The following is a 14,472-nucleotide window of genomic DNA, read 5'->3' on the forward strand; positions in this document are numbered from 1 at the left end:
TATGTGCTCTCCTATCATAATTGAATCCTGATTGCTGTTGGCCTGTTCATGCATGGGATCAACCCTGAGACTGGCTGACTGTGAGGGTCAACCCTAACCACAGTGTGCAAGCTGCTGTGCAGATGCTGACAAAAAAGAAAAGCAGTCTTGGTGTAGCTTCTTCTGCACTTCCTTGGTTGTGAGAGTTCTCTTCAGCTAGTCTTTAAGGGTGATTGTCCCCTAATTTAGTTGTATTTCCAGTTTAGTCCTAGCAGAGGTGTATTCAAGATTTACCTACTTCACCACAATCTTGAAAAATCCTAAGATGTTTTTTATAGTCCACACGTCTCTGAATTTCTATTCATTTTTTTTTAACATTCTATTTTCTCTCTGTTATTCAGACTAAAGAATTCCTATTGTTCTATCTACAAGTTCAATGATTCTTTCTTCTGTCCTTTCCATTCTGCTGTTGAACCTATTCACAGAGATTTTTGTTTTGGTCATTTTTCACCTCTAAAATTTAATTTAATTTTTCTTTTTATCTTGTTTCTCTGGTGAGACTTTCTATTTTGTTTCAAGTGTTCTATAATCACTCATTAAAGCATAATTCTAGTAACTGTGTCATCTTGGTGTCAGTGTCTCTTGATTCAAGTTTAGATTTTTCTGGCTTTTAACATGACAAATGATTTTCTTTTTTAAAAATATGTTTTACTGATTATACTGTTACAGTTGTCCCAATTTCTTTTCCCTCTGCTCCCCTCCACCCAGTGATGCCTCTCACTCCAGTTGTCCTCCCCTTTTAGTCCATATCCATTGGTTGTGCTATAGTTCTTCTCAACCACTTCCTGTCTACTCCATTCCCTCCAACTATGCTTAATACCTGTACCATCTCCCTCCCTTCCCTCCTCCCCCCTCCCTGCTGACCTCCCCCCAATATGTTCCCCATACCTATAATTCTTTTTCCACTCTCACTGCCTACTTAGTTTGCCTTTGTTTTGATTCCCTAGCTTCTGTTGTTGGTGGTTGTGATGAAGATTTCATTTTGAATGTTCAAAATTTTGATCCTCCTCCTTCTAAACCAGTCCCTTTAACATCTCATATAATAGTGGTTTGGATCTGATGAACTCCTTCAGTTTTACTTTGTCCTCGAAGCACTTTCTCTGCCCATCTATTCTGAATAACAGTTTCACTGGATAGAGTATTCGTAGCTGTAGCTTTTTGATTTTCATTACTTTGAATATTTCTTGCCAGTCCCTTCTTGCCTGCAGGGTCTCCTTTGAGAAATCAACTGACAATATAACTGGGACCCCTTTGTACATAATTCTTTTCTTCTCTCTTGCTGCTTTTAAGATTCTCTCTTTATCTTTAATTTTTGACAATTTGATTATAATGTGTCTTGGAGTGGTTCTCCCGGGGTCCTGTTTTTCTGGAACTCTCTGTGCTTCCTGGACCTGTAAGTCTATTTCCTTCCTCAAGTTTGGGAAGTTCTGCTTCACTATTTTTTCACATAATTTTTCTATTTCTAGTTCTTCTTCTTCATCCTCTGGCAATCCTATAATTCGAATGTTCATTCGCTTATAGCTGTCCCAGAGGTTTCTGAGCCTCTCCTTGCATTCCTCACTTTTTGTTTCCTCTTTCTGCACTGGTTGATTGTTTGTTCCTTCCCTATGTTCCAATTTCTTGATCTATGGTTTTCATTTCCTCACCACTTGTCTCATATGTGTTTTCATTCATTTCAGTATGACTAGTTTTCATTCCTTCCCTGTCTTGTTCCAATCTCTTGTTAATTCTGTAAGCCACCTTATGACTATAGCTCTGATCTGAGCCTCAGAAAGATTCCCTATTTGCTCATCAGTTAGGTCCCTCATCTGCTCTGGTGAGCTGCATCACTGGGATTTCAATCATGGTGCTTCATCCTGAAAGTTTTCTGTTTACCTTTGCTTTCTGGGAGGGCTATAGGGGGCGGAGCCCCGTGCACTCATCACTACCTGGCCACCGGTGACCTTTTTCACTGCTCTGTGGAGCTTTGTGTGGGGGTGGGGGTCCAAGATGGATTCCTGCCATTACTCTCCACTGAGAGACCAGGAGTCTCCTCCTCTGTCCCCACGCCCTCTGGGCCTCACAGTCAGAGGCAATGGGGGTCTGCCTTCCCCAGCGTTGGAATCGCGAGCTGACGGGTCTCGACTGCAGCTGAGATTGCTCCCCTGGCATTTCTCGCAGTCCCGCCGTTACCCCCACTGCCAGCACAGACAGCACCGCCCGACTTTTCTGCTCCGGTCGCCCCTCCTACCCGTCCAGATGAGCACCGCTGGCTTATAACTTCATATATTGGGCTTTCATGTAGTCTTATTTTCTGGAATTTCTGGTTATCTTTGGTTTTGAGGCAGTTGTATTCCTATTTAGTTGTGGAGGGAGACAGAGCGTATCAGTCTAAGCCTCCATCTTGGCTGGAAGTCCGACAAATGATTTTCAGTTGATATCTGAACATTCTGCGCATCATGACATGATATGCTGGATCTTAAATCCTAGAGCAGGCCTCCTCTTGACACTACTCCAGTGGGAAGGGAGAAGGCAGACTCACTACTGCCCTTCCTGCAAGATGACAGTAGAAGTCCAGACTGCCTATAAGGTTTCCACTGATCCCAGAGGGGTGGGAGGCCTCATTACCACCTGGTGAAGAAGGTCCCAGTTCCTTAACTGGACTTCTCTAACATTATCCTGCCAGGGGATTAGAGCACCTCACTAGGTCTTGGCAAGGGTGGAAATCTAAACTCTCCACTCAGACTTTGCTCTCAGGGGTTGGGGTGGAGCCACAGTTCTGTGGTGTTTGGCTAGAGTAGAGTGGTTACTATATAAAACTTTTGACTTTACTAAGCTGTCTCCTTCCTTGTCCTTGGTCTAGATAAAAAAAGGTTTTTTCTGAGGCTTTTTCAGCTTGTGCCTACTGGCATTTCCAGACTGCTAACTTTTCTAACATCAAGTCTTGGATACAGGAGACAAAAAGAAAGCCCTTGGAACCTACTAGCATATCATTCCTTGAGTCCAGAGGCTCCTAGCAAGACTACCTTCTTTCTATCTTTCAGAGTTTTCTCACATTCGTTTTTTAAAGTATATATTATTCATTATGCTGTTACAGTTGTCCCAATTTCTTCTCCCTTTCCTCGCTTACACCCAGTATCCCGTTTCCTCCAGTAATCCCACCCACATTAGTTCATGTCCATGGGATGGGTCATGTATATAAGTTCTCTAGTTTCACCCTTTCCTATATTATTCTTAACTTCCCCCTGTTTTGTACCTACCAATTATGCTGCTTAATCCCTGCACCATTTTCCCCATTTCTCCCCTTTCTCCTTCCCAGCTGATAACCCTCCAAATGATCCCCATATCTATGATTCTGTTCCTATTCTGATTGTTTGCTTATATATTTATTTTTTTAGGTTCTGTTGTTAATAGAAGTTCTGAGTTTTTTGTCATTTTAATGTTCATAATTTTGATCCTCTTTTTCTTAATTAAGTCCCTTTAACATTTCATATAATAAGGGCTTGATGATGATGAACTCCTTTAGATTTACCTTGTCTGGGAAGCACTTTATCTGCCCTTCCATTCTAAATGATAGTTTTGCTGGATGAAGTAATCTTGGTTATAGGTTCTTGCTTTTCAACACTTTGAATAGTTCTTGCCAGTCCCTTCTTGCCTGCAAAGTTTCTTTTGAGAAATCAGCTGATAGTCTTATAGGCACCCCTTTGTAGGATAACTCTCTTCTTTTCTCTTGCTGCTTTTAAGATTCTCTCTTTATCTTTACACTTTGGCATTTTAATTATGATGTGTCTTGGTGCGGTCCTCTTTCGGTCTAGCTTGTTTAGGACTCTCTGTGCTTCCTGGACTTGCATGTCTATTTCCTTTGCCAAATTAAGGAAGTTTCCCTTCATTACCTTTTCACATAAGTTCTCAATTTCTTGCTCTTCCTCTTCTCCTTCTGGCACCCCTATGATTCAGATGTTGGTATGTTTAAAGTTGACTCAGAGGTTCCTAAGCCTCTCCTTGTTTTTTTTCAATTCTTGTTTCTTCCTTCTGTATTGGTTGTTTATTTCTTCCTTATGTACAAATCACTGATTTGAACCCTGGTTTCCTTCCCTTCACCATTGGCTTTGTATGGATTTTCCTTTGTTTCACTTAGCCTAGCCTTTACTTCTTCCTTTCTGTGTTTGCCATACTCAAGCATATCTGTCAAGCCTGTAAGCATCCTTATCACCAGTGTTTTGAATTCTGCATCTGTCAAGCTGGCTATCTCTTCATCTGTTAGGTTGATTATCTCCTCATCGCTTAGTTCTCCCACTGGAACCTTGATCTGTTCCCACTTTTGGGCCATACCTCTCTTGTCTCCTCAACTTGACAGGCTCCTATGCTTGCCTCTGTGTCTTAGGTAGAGCTGTCACACCAGTTATGTTGTAAGGGGCGGAGCCTTAGTTATTAGTATTGGGCAACCCGTTTCACCATGTTATGGTGCTGTTTGTGGGGGGCAGGGGTCTTAGAGAGAATAATGTCACTTGCCCAGCACTCATCCCTTTTCCAGGCACTTCTCCCACTTTCCATATGGGACTGGTGCCCCTCTAGCTGCTGCACTGGCCATGGGTCCCAGAATGGGTGGGTCTGCAGATGTTCTAGGACCACGGGGACCCTCTAAACAAATGGACTCTGCTGAGAGACTGGCAGTTTCTTCCTCCATCCCAAACTCCACTGGTTTTCACAGTCAGAAGCCAATGAGGCTTTATTTTTCCCTAGCGCTAGAACTGTGAGCTGCACGGTCTGGTTTGGTGCTAGGAGATTTCTTTTAATGTGTGACTGTGCTTTCTGCCAGCTGGGCACAGCTGCTGTCACTGCCTCCACAGTGCGTCCTCTCTGCCCCAGTCCTACCCCTCCTGTCTGGATGAATATTTCTTCTTTATATCTTTGTTTGTTGGACTTCCATGCAGCTCGATTTTCTGGAACTTCTGGTTGTCTCTAGTTTTTGAGGTAGTTGTATTCCTTCTTAGTTGAGGAGGAAGACGCAGTGTGTCTACCTACAGCTCCATCTTGGCCAGAAGTCAATTTCCAGCATTCTTAACGGTACTTATCACAAAGGGTAGGGAAAGGAGACCTTCTTTATGAGTTTTTCTATTTCCTTTCCTAAAGGAGTGTCTGTTATGTTCATCTACTCTGAATTCCTTCTAGGTTTGTCTTTAATTCGGAAATTATTTTAAAATTCTTCCCTAATGTCTATCATCTAATTAATGAATTTTATTATATTAGTCTTTCATGTCTTATGTCATTTTCTTACTGTATTTCAGTTTGTTTGGAATATTAAGTTATAATTTTCATCAATTTTGTGAGCATATTTTTCTACTGTCTTTCAGGTATGATGAAAGGGTGTATTGTACTCCTTATTGTCTGTCATCGTGTGATAACTTCCTATATTTGACTGTGATATTTTTCTGTTGATCAATTTTAAGTACAATTACTTTTCCCTGAATTTTTACAGAAGAGGCTTTGCTGGAAATAGTTTTCTAATTTCTTAGCTCTATAGCTCACCCTTCTATTGTAGTATAGTGTCAAATATATGGCAGTTTACTTGTTGAGATCTCATCGCTCTGTTTCCTTTCCTGACTATTATCTGAAATTTTGTCTCTATTGCTCTTATCCTCTTCAATTTGAATCCCCTTCCCAGCAGTTTCTTCCCAGTATGGAACTTTCTCCTATAAGGAGATTTTGGCTGGTTCATCTTGAGAGTTAATAAGGCATAAATTGCTACAGTCCCTTCAGATCCGACCACATATCCCTTGAAAGTACTCCACTTCTAGAATACGCAAAAAATTTGCTAATTCCAGCTGCTATTCTCAAATAGCTGGCTGAGTTTCCAAGTAAGCCCCTTCCAGGTGTACTGTACCCTTCAGTGGACTCACTGCTCCCCTCTGCTTCCTCCTGCACAGACGGCGATACCACACAGGTCTTGCAGCTGCCGTTGGTTTAGCCATACCCGTTTGTGTAGATATCTCTAACCAAGTTTTGATATTTTTGACCCATGTGTTTTTGTGTGTTTCCTTGTTGTTTTGTGTGTTTTAATGACTATATCTGAGGGAGATTCAGAAACTATGTGACCAGTGCCATATTTCCAGAATCCCTTAAAGAACAGGTGCTAGTCTTTGACAATCTTCATTAATAGAAAATGCCTAGAAAACACTGCCAGCACAAAATCAGCATAAGTGTTGATAAATTTCTTCCAAAAGTCAATCTCTATAGCTAATTCCACTATGACAACATATATCCTCCTTTCAAGATGAGTGGCAAGAGACCAGCAAATTGACCTTGAACTCTGGGAAATATCAGACAATTGACATACTTTCCACTAGTAAACTATAAATTCAAACATTTGACCTATAGATATGTTAATTAAATGAAAAGATAAAGTAATCCCCTATTTACACAGAACCTCTATGACCTAAAGCAAAACAATGAGATATATGTGGAAGAGATGAATTATTATTTATTACAATGAATTCTTTGTAGCTCCCAATTTCAAAAACTAAGGATATATCAAAAAAGTCTGGAATACTACTACCAAAATATTAACAGAGATTTTCCACCAGGTTATGGAATTACTGGTGATTTCTTTTCCTTTTGCTTATCTCTACTTTATAAATTTTCAAAATGGAAAGCTAAGCTTCTTGCAAAAGTGTTTAAAACAACTTACGCTAGAACCATGCTGTAATCTGAGTGGTTGAACATATATCCTCCAACAACCCACATTATATTTCCATTGACCACAGCTTTGTGAGAGGCTCTGGGAAGCTTTGGGTTAGAATATTCCTCTTGAGTCCAAAATGACTGGTTAGCTGGTACAGGAATTGAACATCCAGGGCCTAATAAAACATAATAAATTAGCTTCACAAAATGCAGCTTCAATATTATTGCATTTCAAGTTTTAATCTTTTAAATGTAACAAATATCTAAAGAATACGTAGTCTTTCCCTTTAGCATCTAGGTATCAGACAAATCCCTTTAATTTGTGCTTTTAATTTACTCAAAGCTAGAGACCAATAGTAATCTCTCATAAAATTCAAAATTACATAATTTTTAATGATGACCTAACCAAATCCAGGTAAGGATTTTTTAGTAATGAAATACTTGCTTCAAAAGCCCTCAGAGGAAAGAGAACAAAGGGATTATTAATTCAAATGAAAAAAACCTTTTGGGCTAAAATGTAAAAACTAGTCCCAGTAGTAATAATACAAACTACCCATTTCCTGGAAAATCAAGAAACTCCACTCTTGGGAGATTTGGCTTCTGCTGCAACATTTGCACAGTGGTAGACACTCAAATACTTCAATTATTTATTTACCTCCTTGACTTCAGCCAAACCAAACAAATAAAGCATTTTAACAAGCACATTTCATTTCACAATAAAAGTGGTCTGAGGAAGAGATGACTGTATAAAGAAAAATCACTAAATCAGTAAGAACTTACTAAAGCTTCTTTAATAATTTTTATCTACAGATAACTCCATTAGCTAACTACTTTAGAATTTTATTCTATCCTGAAAGTTTCCAAGGAGACACTATTATTGTCAGCTCTTGTCCCACCTCCCTGCTATGTCTTCTTATGGCTGATACCAAGTTCTCCAACTTCATGAATGAATTAAAAAGAATGTCAAACCCCTCCCCAAATCAAGAGATCACAACCACATATCTATGAAATTCAAAGATCTGTAAGAAGTTCAATAAAGATATGAAAACCTAAACACTACCTGACATTTGAATAACATAAAAGGGAAGGATGCAAGGAAAAAAGTCAATTACAAGTTATTAAAAACTAGGAATATACTGTAAATTGAAAGAAAAATTAAAGAAGCTCCTACCCTGCCACTCTGAGAAACAGGAACATCCTCTGACATCACTGGAATTGCAGATGCCTCGATCAGGAAAACCACAGTTATTTACACAGTGAGGAATGTCACATGCTTCACCTTTCCAGTTTTCAGAACATTCACACTGAACAGTGTTGCTGCTATCACTGATCTTACATTCTCCTTGGCCTGAGCAATTATTCGGACACATGTCAAAACTATAAAAAGTGGGAGAAAATTAAATCAAAACAAAGCAACACTTGGAATAATTTAGCAGAATTTCCTCCACGAAAGGTTTAAGAATGTCACTATCTGCCCTGGCTGGTGTGGCTCAGTGGATTGAGCAGCAGCCTGCGTACCAAAGGGTGGCTGGTTTGATTCCCAGCCAGGGCACATGCCTGGGTTGCGGGCCAGGTCTCCGGTAGGGGACACGCCAGAGGCAACCACACATTGATGTTTCTCTCCCTCCTTTCCCCTCTCTCTAAAAATAAATAAACAAAATCTTAAAAAAAAAAAGAATGTCACTGTCTCCATTCATACGCCTAACTGCAGTATTTACCTTTCAGCCTAAATAGGGTAACCCAACCCTGCATAGCTAGGGCAAGCAATGAAATTAAATTGAACTTGTCGGATTCTCTTACGAAGAGACAAGTTAAAAAATTACAAAGAGAGAAAAGATTCTTGCAAAATGTCCAAGCTTAGCTTCTCAAGTGTGGCAAGACTATCCTTTTCTTGGTAGCCCACAAATGATGAGCATTACAAAACTGCCAGATGCATGCTTGCAAGTTTGGAAAGGAAAAGGATAAAACTAACTGCCAACAATACACTAACATCCTCATGAAATATATATCCCTCTGGATAGCCTCTGAAAGTTTATGTAATTTGTTAAAGATTATTGCCCAGATTGGTATATTTAAAATTCCTTAGTAAGTGTATCTACTCACTTCAGATGGAAGAAAAGGCCAGTTTAACTCAATACAGGAGTTTAATTATAATGTGTCTCATAATAATATGAGTTAACGTAATTTTACTGACAGCACTTTTAAAAGACATAAATCAGATTTTAAAAAGGGGGAAGATAACTGGACTATCAAGATACTTTGAGAGTACACATTTCTTCTAAGGCCTGTAAAGAAAACCGAAGAGAAATTTTGTAGCAAAACATGTCAGAAAATCAGGAAATAGTTACAAAAACAAGCAACTTATTGTTCATGCCTACACCCAGACATCAGTTTATGATATACTTACAATAAAATTTTATAAATATTTGTATACAATATTTTTATAATCTATATTACGATCATTGAATTTGCCTACTTTTCAGGTCCCAGTAATCAGAAGAAAGTATTTGGTAAAAAAGCTGAATGACATTCCTGTAGGCCTCTAGAAAGTGATGCCTACTGTCTCTATATAGTAATACACATATGTAAAGCTTCAATAAATATCAATTTCATCTTTGTTAAGAAAAAGGTCTGCAAGGCAAAAGTTTGTAAAAGTAAAGTCTAAATTTCAGATTGGACTTGCTATGCTAAAATGGCCACAACAATCACACTTCATTTTTATAAAAGGCCTGAAAGAAAACTGAGGTAAGGCAGTTCCATTATGTGTTCATATCTATGCCTTATTCTAAGCATATGTCAAACAATTTCCTACACACTTATTAATCACACGAGAGAATAGCAGGTAACCAACACTTAACGTTACTGAAAAACAAAGAGGATGAGGTAACTCACACAGCCTTTAAACTAAAGGAGGGAAAGTGTAATTTCCACTTCCCCTTAAACTTCAACATCTCCACTCAAATGCCTTTAGGCATAGGTTTACTTAAAGTGCCAAAATTAATGTTAAACATTCTTTGGAGCAGTGAGTTACATAACATCTCAAAACACAAAAATTATTTTTGTATTTCTAAAACGTAAAAATGGCCAGTAATACATGAAAACATCTGCTTGTATATCTGTCTAAATAGAAGTAATATAAAAACCAGTCTAACTTTCTATATTTAAAATATGACTCAGAATGAGAAATAAGGTACAGTGCCAATCTGTGTGAAAATAAAACATATCTGTTTTTTCTTTTTCTAAAAGAAAATTAGGAAACATCTGAGAAGCTGTCGGTACAAGTCTCAAGGGTCCTCCAGCTGAGGTTAGCCCCAAGCTGGGATTCAGTACAACCTGAGGACACCAGGAAAATGAATGACAGTGTTTTATGTATGTGCTTCTGGGACAAAGACCATCATTTTATTTGGCTTTTCATAGGTTCTGGGACCCCTAATATAGTTTAGGATTCCTTTTTAAAGAACAGAGACTTGGAACAAAGAAACTAATAAAATTTACGATAACCTCATCATTCCTTTATTTAACAAATACTACTTGCTTCTGGTCCCTAGGAGAGATCAAGGCTTCTCCCTACACTAGTCAGAGTAAGAAAAACATGCATTCCTGAGGAAGATACTGGCAACAGAGCTAGAAGAGCTCACCAGTGATGATGGGCAAAGGGCTTCCAATGTCAAGGGGTGCTTGACTTGCCTTCTCTCCTGGGGTGCTCACTCCTTTGAGTTTCTGTTTTCCCCCAAGGCTGCTACAGCGAGGGGCCATTTAACAGTGAAGCCTGTGCCCTCTAGCCCCTGACCTAGGAACCTACAGGGAACCCAAAATGGGACCTAAATGAATAGCTAGTGCAATGCTACCATACAGGCGGCGGCAGCAGCAGCCAGGAGCTATTTCAGAAATAGTCTCAGGTCCCAGCTCTGCTGAACAACGATCTGTGGGTAGATCCCAGGAACATGCCCTAATAAACCCTCCAGAAGATCCCTGTGCGTGTGAAGTTTGAGAAGCCCTAGCCTAAATCCATACCACATTTCCCCCCTCCCCTTCAGAGAAGAAATTCAGAGTGTCCCATTCTTAATGCCAAGACTTTCTGATCTTCCATCCCTACCAGGCCCCTGACTCCACCCTCCCAAGTTAGGGCAACCAAGGGCCTCCTCTGCTTACTCAACCTCATAGCTGTCAGCTTCCTCCTTCTTGAGGCTTTCTTCTCTGGGCTTCCGTGACAACAAAACCCCCTGGCATTCCTCTGCCCCTTAACTGCCTTCCTTTCTTCATTCTGCACATGCCCCACAGGTCAGTCAGTCACTGTCCACGGGCCAGTGATTCCCAGATGACATCCTAGCCCTGCCAGCAATTCTAAGCCCTAGATCCAAATATCAATGTCCTGCTTAGACATCTCATATGTACCCAACCAAACTCATCAGCCTCTCCCCTCAACCCAGCCTTTCTGCCTGCCTGTGTCACTAAAAGTCACCTTGCTGGTACTGTGATAAGCTGCCCAGGCTGCCAAGTCACAAACCCCGGGCGCCTGAAAGACTGAATCACAATACTAATCAAGATAGAGATGGCTTTAAATCAGTCTGAATAAATACTGAGATCATGAGAAAACGGGCAGAAAAAGAACCCAACATAAAGGTTACATGTGCCTATGCCAGGAGCTGGCAAACTTATTTTGTAAAAGGCCAAATAGTAAGTACGTTAGGCTTTGAGGGCCACAGAAGTTCTCTTTCACATGCCACTCACTTATGGCATTTTATGAATTTAGCTACTTATGAAAAGAAACATCTTTTTCTTCCTTTCTTTTTTAGAGTTTGAAGTGAAAGTGAGCTTATTAGTGAAGCAGTGAGACAGAGTGGGCTACTCCACAGAGAGCAGCCCCCCGTGAGAGAGATCTTCTTCCTTTACTGAGGTTCATTTAATCGGGGGGGAGGAGGTGTTTCTTAAGAGGAAAAAAGAGAAAAGACAGAAGTTAGTCTCTCTCCTATCACAACAAATTCCCATAGTCTGCCTGTCTACATTTCCTCTATCCCCTCAATTAAGTTTTCATCAATGGTCCAACAAGAGTATATGAAAATAACAACTATTTGTTAAATCATACTTAGCAAAAATCCCCAATTTTAATCCATTTTAGCAAGAAAATGCCCCTTTATTCCAGGAGAAGCTCAACAGCAGCAAGATCTGGGTTGAAACTACAGTCCCAACACCTTGTCAATTTACTTTACTGTTTCCCACTAGTTTCCTCAATTATAAACAAGTAGAAAAACAGTGCCCATATTTCACTGAATTAAAAATAAAAATCCACTAATGAGAAAATACATTTGAACTACTTAACATAATGCCTGGCACACTGTAAGCCCTCAATATATGTTAGTGACTATTATTGTTAAAACAAAGTATACAGTCTTTTGAATAAAATCAAAATTAGACTTAAATATCTTACTTGTAAGTGATATTAAATCCAGTCAAATTATAAGCAGCATCACTAAAAAAATGCAGCAGGGCATAACCTGATGTGGCAACAACCTCAGGGACAGTCTCATTGCTTTCTCTTTCAGGAACGATGAGGCCACTGAAACGAAAACACACTTCTCATAAAGGGAAACACAATCACAGACACATCACATGGTAGCAAACACAAATTTAGAGCTGGAATTCATCCTTACAATTTAAAAACCACTTCCAGGAAGAGGGGCAACTTCCTTTGATAAATGCATGGTACTACCCTATCAGTTCTGAATCCTCTGAGGAATAGATCTGCATCTTTTTGCTAGGCTCTCCTTTATTCTGGGTTATATTTCTATAAAGATTTGAAATCAATGGCCCTATTATTTTTTTAATAAAAATTTTTATAATACTTCTTTGAAAAACTGAGTAAACCTCCAATAATTACAGAACGTAACAAATTTTGTCAAATACATATTAGTGAAAGACATGGAAAGTAAAAATACAAATAAGTGAGTTTGGTACACAAACACCCATAATCCGAACACTATTAGCATTCTGATGTATTTTCTTTGCCTAATTGATACCAGGTTACAGCTTATATTCCATTTTACCAGTAATATACCACAAGCATTTCCCGCCTCACTAAAACTTCCTTCAGAACTTTCATTATCTCATTCAGACTCTAGCATACTAAAATATTTGTTGGGTGCTTGGAGAGGAAAAGTATTGAGTCAAAGGGTCTAAATGATGGCTTTAAGGTCCTCATCCCATAACAGCAACTTGCTTTACAGAAGAGACATGCCAACTCAAAATCCCATCAATAAAGAACGAAAGGGTCCATCCTGCCTCACTCAGCAAACAAGAGTACCAGTCCTATTTTAGCTTCGTTAATTTAATATGTGAAAAGTGATTTTAAAATTTCAATCCCGAGTTTCTTTTATACTCCTGATGTTAATCGTTTTCCCCACGTTTACTTGCCTTCTGCATATCTTCATATGCTCAGATCTTTTGCCCAATTATTGAGGCACTGTCACCAACACCAGCAACACACTTCATTCTGTAAAAGCCCAAATCCATACCAAACCCTCTGTAGTCTACTCCACACACACACCACCACCCAAGAACAAATATCTCATCCATTATTCTCTTCCCTTCACTCACTCGACGCCAGCCACACTGGCTTCTCTGCTTTCCCAGAGCACACACCAGGTAAGCTCCCTCTTCGGGGTCTATAACAATTGCAAATGCTCATTCACTGTGCTGTAGCAATTCTAGTTATCTGTAGAAGAACACTTGGCTCGTGTGCACAAAGACAAATATACAAGAATCCTCACTACAGCACTATTTAGAACGTCAATAGGTTGAAAACCACCTATCTATGTATGATCATCCACAGGAAGTTGGTTGAATGAACCATTACATCTCTGTAGGTTTGCAGGACTAACAAGGAACCTCATCAAGGCATTCTGATACGTGGGGGTAAGGTGGGGGCTGCACAATAGGCCTAGTATATGTGTACATTTAGGTCTTCATGTAATTCATATGAAAATGACTGCAAGAATACATAATAAGCAGGGTATGAGAGGGAGAAGAAGGGGACAAGATTTTCAATCAATGAGTGTTTTTAATATGAAGACAGAACGCTAGGACCCTAGGACTCTGAAAGTGCTCCAGAGGTTACAAAACAGTGAAGAATGTTCTACTATGTAATCTACTAACAAATATTTACTCAGCACTTACATGTGAGGCACTGTTCTAGATACCAAGAGGACAACAATGAAGAAGTTCCTGCGGAGTTCACCTTACAAAAACAACAAATAGAGCTCCTTCCCTTCCCCACCAGGTGTGTATATATAATGCCAGGCAGAGAGAAATGCTATGAAGAGAAACAGAACAAAGTAAAACAACAAAGATGCTACTTTAGACAGAGCAGAGAGGGAAGGCCTTTTGGAAGAGGTGACATTGGATTAGAAACAAAAAAAAGGTTTCAACCACCATCATGTTTTCATCAGTTTTATGCACCTGAACCCCTTGAAATGCTGAAGGGGTAAGTACTTGTAAGAGCAGGGCCACCTGGAAACAGGTTTGTCAAAAGTCATTTTCCCGTAAGAAATACTGGCACAGAAAAGGACTGGGAACTTCTGTCACATGTGGGAGGCCCTGCACTCTGTTATCCTAGCACAGGCTTCAGGATCAGAGATATGAGCTCCGATCTTTGCTCCACATGCCTAGGCATGTCACAGACCCTGAGCCTCAGTTTCCTCCAGTGCACAATGAGAGAAATCCTAGCTACCTCACAGTGATGCAATGAGAATCGACTGTTAAAACAAGTAAAGTACT

At 39.7% G+C, this 14,472-nt stretch overlaps 1 protein-coding gene across 4 annotated transcripts in view; it reads right to left on the reverse strand.

The window, feature by feature from the left end:
• The window catches only part of ATRN (attractin), a 147,388-nt gene that overhangs the window by 102,436 nt on the left and 30,480 nt on the right, over positions 1–14,472 (reverse strand). For all 4 annotated transcript variants that reach the window (XM_090286101.1, XM_090286102.1, XM_090286104.1 and 1 more), the window contains exons 4-6: positions 12,128–12,256; positions 7,871–8,076; positions 6,707–6,875 (exon numbers count right to left, since the gene is read on the reverse strand). In XM_090286101.1, the coding sequence (XP_090142227.1) occupies positions 6,707–6,875; positions 7,871–8,076; positions 12,128–12,256 (504 nt within the window). The remainder of the gene's footprint in view (positions 1–6,706; positions 6,876–7,870; positions 8,077–12,127; positions 12,257–14,472) is intronic.

This window comes from Furipterus horrens, unplaced genomic scaffold (assembly GCF_987537825.1).
Source record: "Furipterus horrens unplaced genomic scaffold, mFurHor1.1.pri manual_scaffold_8, whole genome shotgun sequence".
NCBI classification, from domain to species: domain Eukaryota; kingdom Metazoa; phylum Chordata; class Mammalia; order Chiroptera; family Furipteridae; genus Furipterus; species Furipterus horrens.